The sequence below is a fragment of the Martes martes genome, assembly GCF_963455335.1.
Source record: "Martes martes genome assembly, chromosome: 13".
In the NCBI taxonomy this organism is placed as follows: Eukaryota; Metazoa; Chordata; class Mammalia; order Carnivora; family Mustelidae; genus Martes; species Martes martes.
In genome coordinates this window covers 55,833,827-55,849,052 of record NC_137901.1, presented here as the reverse complement: position 1 = coordinate 55,849,052, position 15,226 = coordinate 55,833,827, and the positions used below count along the sequence as shown (strand labels likewise).

General features: G+C 41.2%; 1 protein-coding gene across 1 annotated transcript in view; it reads left to right on the top strand.

The window, feature by feature from the left end:
* Positions 1 to 8,022, top strand: part of LAMA1 (laminin subunit alpha 1) — a gene marked incomplete at its 5' end in the record, with an annotated part of 156,939 nt that extends 148,917 nt beyond the window's left edge. The window contains 6 exons of the mRNA XM_080821508.1: positions 1,277 to 1,466; positions 2,004 to 2,162; positions 2,915 to 3,068; positions 4,427 to 4,560; positions 6,908 to 7,130; positions 7,672 to 8,022. Of these exons, the coding sequence (XP_080677634.1) occupies positions 1,277 to 1,466; positions 2,004 to 2,162; positions 2,915 to 3,068; positions 4,427 to 4,560; positions 6,908 to 7,130; positions 7,672 to 7,832 (1,021 nt within the window). The 3' untranslated portion in view covers positions 7,833 to 8,022. The remainder of the gene's footprint in view (positions 1 to 1,276; positions 1,467 to 2,003; positions 2,163 to 2,914; positions 3,069 to 4,426; positions 4,561 to 6,907; positions 7,131 to 7,671) is intronic.
* Between the last annotated feature and the right edge of the window lie 7,204 nt (positions 8,023 to 15,226).

Here is a 15,226-nt window from a genome sequence, read left to right as displayed (position 1 = left end):
CTATCACAGGTACTTGGCTGTCTTAGCCCCACACACTCCTGATTTCCTGCTCTCTCGGCCCTTCTCTGCTCGGTCTCCTCTGCTGGTTCCTCTTCTATCAGAGAAGGCCCGGCCCTCTTCTGTGTATTCTCTCAGGGGAACTTCCATATTTCAGCGGCTTTAAAATATCCTCTATTCGTACCAGCACCCACACGTCTAGCCCTGACCTCTGCTTAGGACTGTGGAGGTGTATCCCCGACTGGCTCCTCCACACCAACATACCAAGAGAGAATTCAGTCTTCCTCTAAACCTGCCGTCCCATCTTTGCTATTTCAGTAGACATCAGCACCCTTCCTCTCGGTGCCTAGGACCCTAACCTAGAGATGGTTATTTTCATTCCCTCTCTGCAAATTCAGTCCATGTACAGGTCCTATTCTTCCAGAACATTTCATGAATTAGTTCATCCCCTCTGCATTCCCCACAAGCCCCCGGTCGAAGCCACCAGGACCCGGCCTCTGTGGATGGTTGCAACAGCTGCCTGCTAATGCCTGCTGGCCCCCTGGCCTCATACAGGGCTTCTTCACAGCACAGGTTCCTTTGAAGATGTCAATCAAGCCCTGCCCACTCCCCTCAGGACTGACTCCCCACTGCAGTACAGATGGAAATACTGCCTCCCAGAGCCCCTCATCCACGAGGGCAGGGCCACACACTCCTTTCCTTTCCTGGTCCCTGAGCGCTTTGGTGATGCTGTGCTCCCTTCTGCGACAGCCACCCAGATGCCAGCTTCCGTCCACTGCTGTGGGGTGCTGTGTCCCTGGAGCCCTGCTAGGGGATTCCTGGCTGTCCTGCCAAATCAGGCCATTGTTTTCACAAACTCTGTGCTGTCCAAAAACGTAATACAAGTCTATCCTGCTGGGCTTTGTAGGGCTTGCTCCTGTCATTCAGAGCTCAGTGGAAATACCATCTTTTCAGAGCTGCCTGCCTGCCTACTTAATAGAACCACCCACCAGTTTGCCTCTCTTGACCCAGTTTTATCTGATAGATTTCTGGTATTAGTTTTGTAGGAGAAAGGACATTCCTCTATGTTCACTGCTTCAGCCTTAGCATCTAGAACAGTTCCTGGCAGATATACATATAGGGTAACCATTAATTGGATGAATGGATGGATGAATGAATGATTCTCTGCTGAGACCTTTCAATGTAAAAACTGAAATAATGATTGGGTTCTCTCTCTGAGGTTATTTTTAAAAGTGAAAGTTTATTCCTTTCTGAGGGCCGAGCTCTTGTTTTCCTCCAGGCTCTCAGTTCAGCTGCGTATCCGAACATTCGCCTCCAGCGGTCTGATTTACTACATGGCTCATCAGAACCAAGTTGATTATGCCACACTCCAGCTGCACGGAGGCCACCTTCACTTCCTGTTTGATCTTGGGAAAGGCAGAACAACAGTTTCCCACCCTGCACTGATCAATGATGGCAGATGGCACACGGTATGCTCTCAGGAAGATTGTAATCACTCATGCTAAGTTTTATTCCATCCAGTTCACAGTCATGAAAATGATCTAGCTTGCTTTGTGTGTACTATCTCCCCTATAGCATATAAGATCCTTGCAGGCTGGGACATTTGTGACATCCTGAAGTATGACCAGGGCTTAGCTCGGTGCCTGACACCTAAGAGGCACTCGGCAGACAGTGGTGGAATGAATGAAAGGTTCCAAAAGTGTTCTCGACTTGATGAGAAGTAGATCAAACCCACCTGTGGGGTGAAGGAGCCCACCCCTAGATCACAGCATTTGCTTTCTTATAACTAGGACTCAGGAGCACTTCCTGTTCTAATATGTGCTTTACCTGTGCCTGCCCACATCTCCTGCCAGGCTCTGGCTCTTCAGCACCGACTGTGTGGAAATCGGAGCCATTCTTTAGGGTCTCATTCAGGCTATTTATAGCAATAATGAAGAGATGTTGCAAACAAATATCTGTTGTTTTCTCAGATTCCTTAAAAACTGAATATTCTCATTTTGTTCTAGGTCAAGACAGAGCACTTTAAAAGAAAGGGCTTCATGATGGTCGATGGCCAGGAGGCCCCCACGGTGACCGCTGTGGGAGATGGGACCATGTTGGATGTGGAAGGAAAGCTGTACCTAGGAGGCCTTCCCTCTGACTACAGGGCCAGGAACATTGGAAATGTACGCAGTGTTTTCTGGAGCCCATTTTACCTTTATTGTGTCTGTGTTTTTGTCTTTTTTCTTTTGTAAAGGAAAATGTTTGTTAAATTATCTTGTTTGAGACTAGGGCTTGGCTACATGATACAAACCTTTTAAAATCTTGTCCCCAGATTTTATGTTTGGGCTTCCCCTTAGAAGCCCTTGAAGCTGGGGCGCCTGGGTGGCTCAGTGGGTTAAAGCCTCTGCCTTCGGCTCAGGTCGTGATCCCAGGGTCCTGGGATCGAGCCCCGCATCGGGCTCTCTGCTCATCAGGAAGCCTGCTTCCTCCTCTCTCTGCCTGCCTCTCTGCCTACTTGTGATCTCTGTCAAATAACTAAATAAAAATCTTTTAAAAAAAAAAAAAAAAAAAAAAAAAAAGAAGCCCTTGAAGCTCAGCCAGCCTTTCCTGTTAATGAACATTTCCCTTTCCACAGCCATTTAGCCCTGGTACAATTCAGGAAAACTAGTGGATTTGTATTTGCAGATTAGAAAACCCAGCATTCTTGAATTCCACACTACTTAACCCTAATCACAGAAAACACCTTTACTGAAAGCCAAATCCTACTAGCTAGTAGCTTTCTTTCAGTTAGATGTTTATGTAGACTATTGTGGAAATCCAATTTTAAAAACCAAAAGCTAATATTTTAATGTTTTGGTGAAACAGAGGAAAAACTGGCTTTCTCATTATACTTTCAATATACTTAGAGCATCTATTGTCCTATCATTTGTTTTAGATCACCCATAGTGTCCCTGCCTGCATTGGGGAGGTGACAGTGAATGGCAAACAGCTGGACAAGGAAAAGCCAGTGTCTGCATTTTCAGTAACTAGGTGCTATGCAGTGGCCCAGGAAGGAACTTTTTTTGAAGGAAGTGGATATGCAGCTCTTGGTATGTATTATCAACATGAAAGAAATCTTTGGGTTTATTAGCCTGCACTCTGATATTGATCCAAGAATGAAATGCTGGGGCAGGCCTCCTGGACAGGCCTGCAGCAAGACAGCAGTGAGTTAAGTGTTCCAGTTTATCCAGATTTCTCAACTTCTAATACAAAAGCCTTCTCCCTTGCATGCTATCCAGATGACCTGATGCAGGCTCGCTCCCACCAGCAATGCTGCACTTCCTGGCAGAGGGCACGCATGTGGTACTGGTTTCATCTGTACTTCCCCTGAATTATGTAAGGCATATTGTTACTGCCCAAGTTAATAAATGCCTTTGACAAAAATCAGCATAAAATATCTAGACCAGCCAAATCAAGTCAGGTCTGATGAAGAAAATGACTCCATTGAGATTGTTAAAAATATTGATCCTAGGGGCGCCTGGGTGGCTCAGTGGGTTAAAGCCTCTGCCTTCAGCTCAGGTCATGATCCCAGGGTCCTGGGATCGAGCCCCGCATCGGGCTCTCTGCTCAGCAGGGAGCCTGCTTCCCCCTCTCTGCCTACTTGTGATCTCTGTCAAATAAATAAAATCTTTAAAAAAAAAAAAAATACTGATCCTAAGTAGAGGAATTTAAATGTCAAAAATGCCTTAGAATGCAAATTCCTCAAGGCTTTTTGGTTAAACTCCTGCTGTTAAACTCCTACTTGCACTCAGGACCATGCTCCTCTTGACCTCTGTTCTGCTTTCTATCACAGGGAATCACATTTCTCTGGCTTCCAGGGAGGCTCTGGTGGAAGATTAGGGATGGGAAGGTGGGCAGAGGGAAGAGCTAGCACACATCTTTCTTTCAGTCCCAATTCCCCTTTAACCCTGGACTGACCGATTGCCTGCTACATATCCCCAGTTTGGTTTTTCAGTTTTCTTATCACCTAAATAAAATATCCATTTCATTAACCCCACTTTAAAAAATCCTGTGTGAGTGCTAATCTTCTCAGTAAATGATGACATACCCAGTATTGGGAAAATAGAATGGACTATTCCTGGCTAGATGATGATGGGATTCTATGGATCAAATCCTTCTGCTTTTTCCCTCTGTGGCTCTAGATGAAAGGATGGGCCTGCCCTGACTCTAGTCTGGCTTAGCCCTGATGATGGCATAGGTCTTCTTTAAGAGCATCACTTCATCTTACAGATGAGGAAGCTGAGGCTCAGAGGGTAAAAATGACTTGCTAGTGAGGATGAAAGAGCTAGAGCCAGGCTTCCTGAGCCAGGAGCCAAAATGCACAGCCAGCCAGCCCCTGACCTCTTTGACCCTGAGCCTTCTTGGGCCAGGCTCACCCCTAACAGGAGGTTACCTTTGTATTCTTCAGTCAAGGAAGGCTACAAAGTCCGATCAGATGTAAACATCACACTGGAATTTCGTACCACCTCTGAAAACGGTGTCCTCCTGGGGATCAGCAGCGCCAAAGTAGATGCCATCGGATTAGAGATTGTAAATGGCAAGGTAGGTGCTTGATCTCGGTGAGGTTCCTGCTTACCCCAGGGTCAGAAACAGAGCAATTGAGAAACAGTAGGAATACCTAGATCCAAATTTCCATGATCCATTTCAATAGAGTGCAGAAAAGGTTCAGTTAATCCTAAAAAGATTACAAATGACAAAAGAATTGAAATTAAATTTAAAGCAAAATTACAACTATACTACACCATCTGAAAGTTGCCAAACTGATGCTCTTACCCTCCCTAATATTTGTTAACTTATTTGGAAATAATTATAGGTTGAGAACAATTTAGAGTAACATGTTCAGGGAGGTCCTGTTGCACCCTTCCCCCAGGCTCCTCCAGGGTTATCAGCTTGCATAACTCTAATGCAACATCAAATCCATGAAATTGACATTGGCACAATCCAGACTTTTTAAGTTACACCAGTTGTATGTGTACAGGTGTGTGTGTAGCTCTATACAATTTTATTATGTGTATCTTGTTTAGCTTTATGTATCCACTCTTACAATCAAGACACTTAATTGTACCATTACCACAATGCTCTGTAGGGCCAGACCTTCGTATCTACAAGTGCCTCCCTAATGCTGGGCAATCACAAATCTGTTCTGCAGCTCTCCATTATTTTATAATCGCTATATAAACCATATGATGCAGCCTGTATCCTCTTAAAATTGGCTTTTTACACTCAACCTCATTTCCTGGTAGTTGATCTGGCTTGTCGTATGTGTCAACAGTTCATTTCTTTTTATTACAGAGTATTCCATGGGATGGGTATACCATCATCTAATTTTTCTCAATGCAAAAAACATAAATTTTTTCTGTAACTACTCTGCTTTTGCTTTTTAGCTTCCAGTCCTCCTCATGTTGGGAATAAAATAAATTTAACAATTAGCAGTACCTTAGTTTCTTTCGCTTGAAAAGTGCTTCCAGAGTTTCTCCTAGTTCTCATTCTCCTTCTTCACCCTGCTGGGGCCATCTGGGTGCAGGAAAGATGTGAATGAAGAGTCTTCCTTGTCTTTTTTCTTTTCTGCAAGCTCTCTCTTGACAGTAGTAGAGGTATGACTTGAGTCTCCTAGTTTTCAGGCACAACCAAGTCTTTTGTGCAGATTGTAATGAGTGGTCTGAGGTCTCAGCATCACCAGTGTGTGAGGACTGATCCTGGAGCTTTGGCCAGCATCCCTTGCAGATCAGCCCTCCCATCCAGTCAGGAGCACAGCTGCCTCTTCCTCTTTAGCAATCTTCTGCGTCCCCCGAGGGCCAGATGCGAACTGGGGATTTTCTGCCAGCCAACTCCTAGGCCAGGGAGGGGTGGAAGAGGGTCTCTCAAATCCAGTCTCTACCCAACTGCACTTTGCACCACTTCTCTTGCACTGTGGTCAACTTGTGTTGCTCTGGGACCAATGCTTAAATCTTCTTAAGCTACTGCCTCCTGCAAGGGAAGGAACAAGTCTTTTTTTTCCAATCTTACATGCTTGTTTCTAGTAACTCTCCTTATTCCCCCACTGGGTTTCTGGCTCCTAGGACATCCTAGAATGGGGATGAGGAGGATATAAGAAAGTATCCCTTACCCTTCACCCTTTTACCCCCCCTCCCCCTTATTTCATCCTCATGTCTACACAGAGCTGCCTCAACATCATACTGCTTGCCTCTCTGTACTGGGACTTGCAGCCAAATTCTTCCTCATCTGCACTTCAAAAGAATTTTGAAAAAATGTGACATCTGAAAAATGTTACCAGAAGTATAACAATTGCCAAAAATGTAATTTCTGATGTATATTTTACCTTTTTTCCTTTAAAACTATGCCTAGCTGTCACCCAAGGGTTTATAATCTACAATTTGTTACAGTCTACCTCGAAATACACTACACCACCTCACATACAGCATAAGAACCTTACCATAGTATGCTTGCAAGTCTTCCCTGCCATCTTTTGTTGCAAATCATAGATTTTTGTGTGTGTGTTACCACTTGCTATGGTAGAGCACCTACAGTCTGTCAGAAGACAGCGAGTAAACATTCCTTCATAGGTGCTAGTCAGCTGCTACGAACTAACCCTCAGTCAACCCATCAGCTCCTGCTATCCTGAATATGAGCCTCTGATTTGAGGATGTAGTGCAAAAACAGTGGCTCAAGGCTTATTCCCATGGAGGTGGTGACTGGTCCTTTCTGTAATTTGGAGAGTAATAAAATCTGAATCCTTTAGAGGCTATTTTTCAAAATCAGTTTTTCATAGTTTGCCTTCCTTTTTAGAATTTTGGGATTTTATCCACTTCAGGAGCATTATATAAATGGATTGTGTTCCTTAGATATGGAAGAATTCACCAAGGTATCTGCCTGTGTCTTGCTGGTCTAGATCTTGTTTCACGTTAACAATGGTGCCGGTAGGATAACAGCCACATACAAGCCCAAAACTACCACTGCTCTCTGCGATGGAAAATGGCACACACTTCAAGCTCAGAAAAGCAAACACCGCTTGGTTCTGATTGTTGATGGGAATGCAGTTCATGCTGAAAGTCCACATACCCAGTCCACCTCGGCAGACACCAACAATCCTATTTATGTCGGTGGCTATCCTGGTACGTATGGATGTCTGCTTGGCCCACTCACTTTTAAAAAGCATTGTCACTAAGGAAGTCTTAGTTCAGGTGGATATAGAATAGCGGTTAAGAAAAATAGTTTGGATGACAAATCCTTTACATTTTTAGAAAGGTTATTTCAAATATCTAGGAATACTTGGAAATTTAAAATAACACGCGTAAATTCACCCTTAGGTAAGACTCTGAGAATAAGGGATCCCATGTAAAGTAAGCTAGATGACTTCACCAAGGTGACTGATCTTAGGTGACCCCCAGAGTAGGAAATCATTTTAGGGGACAAACACGATCTTAACTTCTCATACTAATTCTGGATTTGAATTATGCATTTCAGAGGTTCCAAGTAATTATTACAAATAATTAATACATAGTTGTGACTCGGTTAAGGTACAGTTGTGACTTAAATTATTTTCATTGCCTTCTAATTTTGATAGAGAAACCACTTGACATTATTTTTGTTCCGGCTGTGCTATCGCTGTCGTTTAACAAAATTAAAGAAGACGTCTTCTTTCTTCTTTAACAGCTGACGTGAAGCAAAATTGCCTGAGCAGCCAGACCTCCTTCCGGGGGTGTTTGAGAAAGCTCACTCTGATTAAGGGCCCACAAATACAATCCTATGACTTCAGCAGAGCTTTTGACCTACAAGGAGTTTTCCCTCATTCCTGTCCTGGGTCTGAACCCTGAACTGCAGAGAAACTCCACAGCTGGGAATCATTGCTTATAGTTTGAGGAGAATTGTTTTTGTGCATTAAAATCTCTTCAGTTCTGATTTCATTTTCCACTCAGGTTAAGTGTTTCCAGAGAAAAATTTTGTGTTTCTATTAAACTAAAATCATATACACAACAAATACCTCTATTAAATAGTTTAAAATGTAAATTGAATTCATCGGCTCTTTCTTCCTAAGCACTGAATATTCTGTTGATTACTTGAGAGTTTTTCATGTTTTGCATTTGAGTTTCATAAAAATAAAGTACTGAGTCTGGTCCAGGACGGCAATGCAGGAAAACTGAACACCCCTCCTCTGTGGACGCACTGACTCTGCACTGATTTACAGAGCAAGTCCTCCTGAAGAGCTGAGGGTTGCTGGAATGGCCTCTCTACAACAGCGCACACAAAAAAAACGGCAAGAGAGGTAGAAACTGGCGATGAAAAGAAGCCCACCCCTGTGAACCGCAGTGAGGAAGGACAGCACCGAGGGACCTGGAGCAGATTCATCTGCCCTAGGGCATAGAAAAAAAGCTGTGGTTTAAAAGAGCAATTAGTATACAAAAGATCCAGCCTTATAACTCCACCAAATGGGAGAGCTGCTGGAACTCTCTCTGGGTCAGAGGGGCCGGCAAGTACCTTGGTTTACACTCCCCTGAACACCTTGATAGCACAGATAGGGAGCAGGTGCCAGAGTTTCCTGCCACCTCAGCCCTGGGTCCCTAGCCCACAGCAGCCCTGGGTGTCCTGGAGCACAGAACCCCCCCCCCCCCCGCCAAAACCTAAAAAACCAAGGTAGGAAAGAGTCATCCCTAAAACCCCAGCAAACAATGAGGGAGCTGCTGGATCTCTCTCTAGATTGGAGAGGCTGGTGAGCACCATGGTTTATGTTCCTCATCTACCCTAATAGTATAGATGGGAGAAAGGTCCAGGCACTGTCACTGGCCTACCGCCTCACTGAGCTCTGGGCCACTAGCTCACACCACTCCAGCCATTCCACCAAAGTTGCCCCAGCACAGTGCACACTGTAACACCCTGGCCAGTGCTCACTATAGTTCCAGTCATCCCAGTAAGGTGACCCAGACATAACGTACCCCAAAACATGCCACGTCTGCACCACTTCAGCTCCACTGCCTGCTAGACAACCCTGGTGCAGAGTACACTGGGCCCTCTTGGCTCATGCCACTTTGGCTCCAGCTACCCTGCCTAGGTACCCAAAGCGGAGAGTGACTAGGAATCCCCAGCCCATGCCTACCTTGGTTTTGGCCACAGCACCAGGGCAGCGCCTGTGCAGAGTGTCCCAGGACATCCCGACCTGGTGCCAGCCTCAGCTCTAACTGCCTGCTAGGTCACCCCCTGTGCTGAGCATGCTGGGACACCCAGACTTGCACCCACTTTGACTTTAGCTGTCTTCCAAGGATGCCTCTGGCCAGAGAGCCCTGGAACTGCGTGAGCCAATACCCACATCAGCTACAGCTCTCCTGCCAAGATGCCCCAGGCATGGAGCACCCCAGGTCCCCCTGGCCTGCATCTGCCTCAGCTATAGCTGCCCCACAAGATTGTGCACCGCATGGAGAGCCCTGAAAACCCCCAGCCCACATCCACTTCAGCTTCAGCTGTCCTGCTAGGGTGCCCTCTACCTAGCACTCTGGGATAGCCCTGCTCATGCCCATGTCAGCTCTGGCCATCGCACCAGGGCAACCCTAGCCCAGAGTGCCACACGATGCCCTGCCCACACCAGACAAGCTCCAGTCAGCCAAAGTCACCAGGCACACACAGTCTACACAGGAGATGACCATACATAAGACCATTCTTGCAAGTTTAGAAGTACTATTCTACCTAATTCAGAGGATCAAGCACAGAAACTCAAGCAAAATGAGAAGACGGGCATATGTTCCCCACAGAACAACCAGACAAAAACTCAGAGAAAGAACTAAATGAAATGGAGATAAACAATATGCCTTATAGAGTTCAAAATAATGATCTTAAAGATGCTCATCAGAATGGAGAGAAAAGTGAAAGAACTCAGAATTTCAACAAAGAGAAAATACAAAAAAGAACCAATCAAAATTGAAATAACTGAAAAAATACCTTCAAGGAATCAAAGGTAGATAAGCAGATGCAGAAGAACAGATCAGTGATCTGAAAGGGTAATGAAAAGCAACCAGGCTGAAGAGCAATAAGAAAATAGCATTTAAGAAAATGAGGATGGATTAAGGGCCCTTTTGGACAATATCAAGTGAACATTTACATTATAAGGGTATTAGAAGAAGATGACAGAGAGAAAGGAGCAGAAAACTTATTTGTAGACATAACAGCTACTGGGGAAGTAAAGGTATCCAGAAGTACTGAGAGATCCAAACAAACTGAACATGAGAGGACACCTGAACACAAAGGTTAAAGATAGACAATTTTAAAGCAGCAAGAGAAAAGCAAAATATTATGTACAAGGGAAACCCTATAAGGCTATCAGCTGATTTTTCAGCAACTACTTTGCAGGCCTGAGAGGAGTGGCATGTCATGTTCACACTGAAAGGCTAAAACCTACAACAGAATACTCTACCCAGCAAGATTATCATTCAGAATTTAGAGAGAAATAATTTCCCAAACAAAAGTTAAAGGAGTTCATTATCACTAAACTGCCTTATAAGAACTGTTAAAGGGACTTCTTTAAATGGAAAACAAAAGGTCTTAATTCAAATAAAATTATGAATAAAAAGATGTAAAATATGAGCGTATACACAAAAGGAGTAAAAAGAGTTCTTTTAGAATGTGTTCACACTTAACCATCAACTTAATATACATTGCTGTATACTTAGGATCCTACATATGAACCAAAAACCCAAAGCATCTGATACATAAGGAGAAAGAAAGCCAAACACGACGCTATGGAACGTCCTCAATCGCAAGAAAAGAGAACAAGAGTAAAAGGGACAGAAAAGAACTATAAAAACAATGAATAAAATAGCAATAGCTACTTTAAATGTAAATGGACTAAATGCTCCAATCAAAAGAAATATGGAGGCAGAATGGATCAAAAACAAGACCCATCTACAGGATCCCTACAGGAGACTCACTTCAAAACTAAAGACACATACAGACTGAAAGTGAAGGGATGGAAAAAGATACACCATGCAAATATGGTGGGGGGGAGGGGGAAAGCAACACTTGTATCAGACAAGATAGACTTTAAAAACAAAACCTACGATAAGAGACAGAGAAAAGCAACACACAATGATAAGGGGATAACCCAACAAGGGGATATAACGATTGTACATATCTATGCACCATCATTGAAACACCTAAATACATAACAGAAATATTAACAGATATTGTATAACTGTCAATTTCTCCTTTTATAATAACAGGGGATTTCAATACCGCATTTACATCAAAGGATAGAATTCGCAGCCAGAAAATAAGGAAACAGTGTCTTTGAATGACATATTAACCCACATAAACCAGATATGTACAGAACATTCCATCCCAAAGCACAGAAATACATTCTTTTCAAGTGCACATGTAATATTATCTAGAATAGATCACATGACAGGCCAAAAAACAAGTCCCAATAAACTTATGTTGGAATTGTATTGTGCATCCTTTCCATAATGGTATGAAACAAGAAATCAACCACACACACACACACACACACACACACACACACACTACCAAACACACAGACACATAAAGGCTAAACAACATGTTACTAAACAGTAAATGGGCCAAGAAAGAATTCAAAGAGGAAATAAAAAAATTCAGAGACAAATGAAAATGCAAACATAGTAATTCAAAATCTTTAGGACACAGAAAAAAACAGTTCTAAGAAAGAAATGTATGGTGGTACAGACATACCTCAAGAAACAAGAAAACTCTCAAATAAACAGTCTAACCTTGTATCTAAAGAACCTAGGAAAAGAAGAAAGCCAGAGGTGAGCAGAAGAAATACAAAATATCACAGGAGAAATAAATGACTTAGAGATTCCCCCAACACACACACACACACACACACACACACACACACACAGTTGAAAAGTTGAAAAGCTCAATGAAATCAAGAGCTAGTTCTTTGAAAAGATAACAAAATTGATAAACCTTTATCCAGACTCATCAAGAAGAAAGAGGACACAAAGAAATAAAATCAGAAACAACAGAGAAGTTACAATATTACAGAAATAGGATTATAACAGAATACTACAAAAAAATCACATGACAACATACTGGACAACTGAGAACAATGGATAAATTCTTAGGAACATACAACCTTCCAAAATTGAATAAGACAAAATTAGAAATCTGAACAGAATAATTACTAATAATAAAACTGATTCAGTAATCAAAAGACTCCCAAAAAAGCAAAGTCCAGAACTAAATGGATTCACAGGTGAATTCTACCAAACATTTAAAGAGTTAATATCTATTCTCCTCAAACTATTTCAGAACATAGGAGAGGAAGGAAAGCTTCCAAATACATTCTACAAAAGGAGCATTGCCCTGATACCACACCAGACAAATACAGAAAAAAAAAACTACAGGCCAATATCCTGATGAACATAGATGCAAAAATCCTCAACAAAACATTAGCAAATCAAATCCAACAATCCATTTAAAAAGTCATTCACCACAATCAAGTGGGGTTTATTCCAGGAATGCAAGGAACATTCAATATTCATAAGTCAATCAACCTGATGCACATCAACAAAATGAAAGATGAAAATCACATTTCAATAGATGCAGAAAAAGTATTTCACAAAATTCAACACCCACTTATGACAAAAACTGTCAACAAAGTGGGTTAAGAGAAGGAACATACCTCAACATAATAATGGTCATATATGAAAAACCAATTAACATTAATACTCTATAGAGGAAAAACTTAAGACTTTTTCCTGTAATATCAGGAACAAGACAAGGATTCCACTCCTACCACTTTTATTCAACACAGCACTGGAAACGCTTACCACAGTAATCATACAAGAAAAAGAAATAAAAGGCTTTCAAATTCATAATAAAGAAATTAAACTCACTATTTGCAGATGACAAAATACTATACAAAGAAAACCCTAAAGACTCCACCAAAAAACTATTAGAAGTAATAAATGAATTCAGTAAAGTTGCAGCATGCAAAATTAGCATCCAGAAATCAGAAATCCATACACCAATAATGAAGTAGCAGAAAAAAATTATGAAAACAATCTCATTTACAATTGTACCAAAAAGAATAAAATACCTAGGTATAAACTTAATCAAGGAAGTGAAAGAAACTATACTCTGAAAAGTCTAAGACACTGATGAAAGAAACTGAAACAAAGAGAAAGCTATTTCATGTTCATGTACTGGAAGAATATTGTCAACATGTCCAGACTACCCAAAAGGATCTATAAATTCAATGTAATCCCTATCAAAATATCGATGACATTTTCCACAGAAGTAGAAGAAACAAAATTTGTACAGAACTACAAAGATCCTGAATAGCCAAAACAATCTTGAAAAAGAACAAAGTTGGAGGTATTACAGTTCCAGATTCCATGATACACTACAAAGCTGTAGTAATCAAAACAGTATGATACTAGCACAAAAACATACACATCAATGAAACATAATATAGAGCCAGAAATAAACTCATGTTTATATGATCAATTAATCTTTAACAAAGGAGGCAACAATACACAATGGGTAAAGACAGCCTCTTTAACAAACAGTGCCAGAAAAACTGGACAGCAAAAGAATGGAACTGGACCACCTTTTTATACCATACAGAAAAATAAACTTAAAATGGATTAAAGACCTAACATGAGACTTGAAACCATGAAACTTGTAGGAAAGTACAGAAGCAGCCATTTCTTTGACATCAACAATGAAACATTTTTCTAGATACACCTCCCCAGGTAAGGGGGGGAAAGCAAAAATAAACTTTTGGGAATTCACCAAAATAAAAGGCATTTGCACAGTGAATGAAACCATCAACAAAACAAAAGGTGGCCTACCAACTGGGAGAAGATAATTGCAATGATATATGTGATAAGGTGTTGATATCCAAAATACATAAGTAACCTATACAACTCAAGACCAAAAAATCCCAAATAATCAAATTAAAAAACGGGCAGGGGACCTAAACTTTTTTCCAAAGAAGTTCCACAGACAGCCAACAGACACATGAGAAGATGCTCAACATCACTAGTCATCAGGGAAATGCAAATCAAAACATCAGTGAGATATCACCTTTATCAGAATGGCTAGAAGCAAAAGGACAAGAAATAATACGTGTTGGTAAGATTGTAGAGAAAAAGCAACACTTGTGCATCACTGGTGGGAAATGTAAACTGGGGCAGCCACTATGGAAAGCAGTATAGAGATTCCTCAAAAAATTAAAAATAGAAATAACATACAATCCACTAATTCCACTACTGGGTATTTATCCAAGGAAAATAAAAACACTAATTCAAAAAGATATATGTACCCCTATGTTTACTACAGCATTATTTACAATAGTCAAGATAGGAAAGCAACCCTAGTGTCCATCCATAGATGAATGAATAAAAGAGTGAAAATTATACATATAAAATAGACAAAAAGCAGGAACAGACACAAATACAGAGAACAAACTGATGATGGCTAGAGGTGAGTGCAGTGGGGGAACAGGAAAAATGGCAGAGGGAGTGGGAGGTACACACTTCCACTTAAGGAATAGATAAGTAATGGGTGTGAAAGTCATAGCATAAAGAAAATAGTGTTATTATAATAACATCATATGGAGACAGATGGTAGCTACAGGTATAGTGAACACAGCATCATGTATTGACTTATCCAATCATCACTGTGCTGTACACCTGAAAATAATGTAAGGCTATATATCAAATGTACTTCAATTTAAAAAAATTTCCCTTAAAGACTGAGTTGCAAAAGAAAAGTAATGTCAACTACATCAATCTTAATTTGAAGCACTGGGAAAAAGAAAAAAAAACAACATTTTCAAACAACCAGATAAGAGCCTATTTCTAAAACAAACAAAAAGAACAAATAAAACACTTCTCTATTTTATACAAAGTGTCTGAAGTCTAAAGAGGCTTATACAAATGAACAGACTAGCATTTTGGCACATCCTTTCCAGAATGTTAATTTCAACCCTAGAAAATAATGATTTTTTCAGTTAAAAAAAAATTAAGTTAAAAAATAAAGTATCACTTCAGCCTATAGTAAATTAGAACGGAGAATGAACATTTCACTTTTTTACCAGATTTTTAAGCTCTCAGTTCTACAACAAACCACCAATGCTACTAGTTACATTTCAGCAGAAGGCACAACTGTTTGCCACAGAAGACTTTAAACAGACTCCAGTTACAGGGGGCAAAGAGGGCAAAGGAAGGAGATG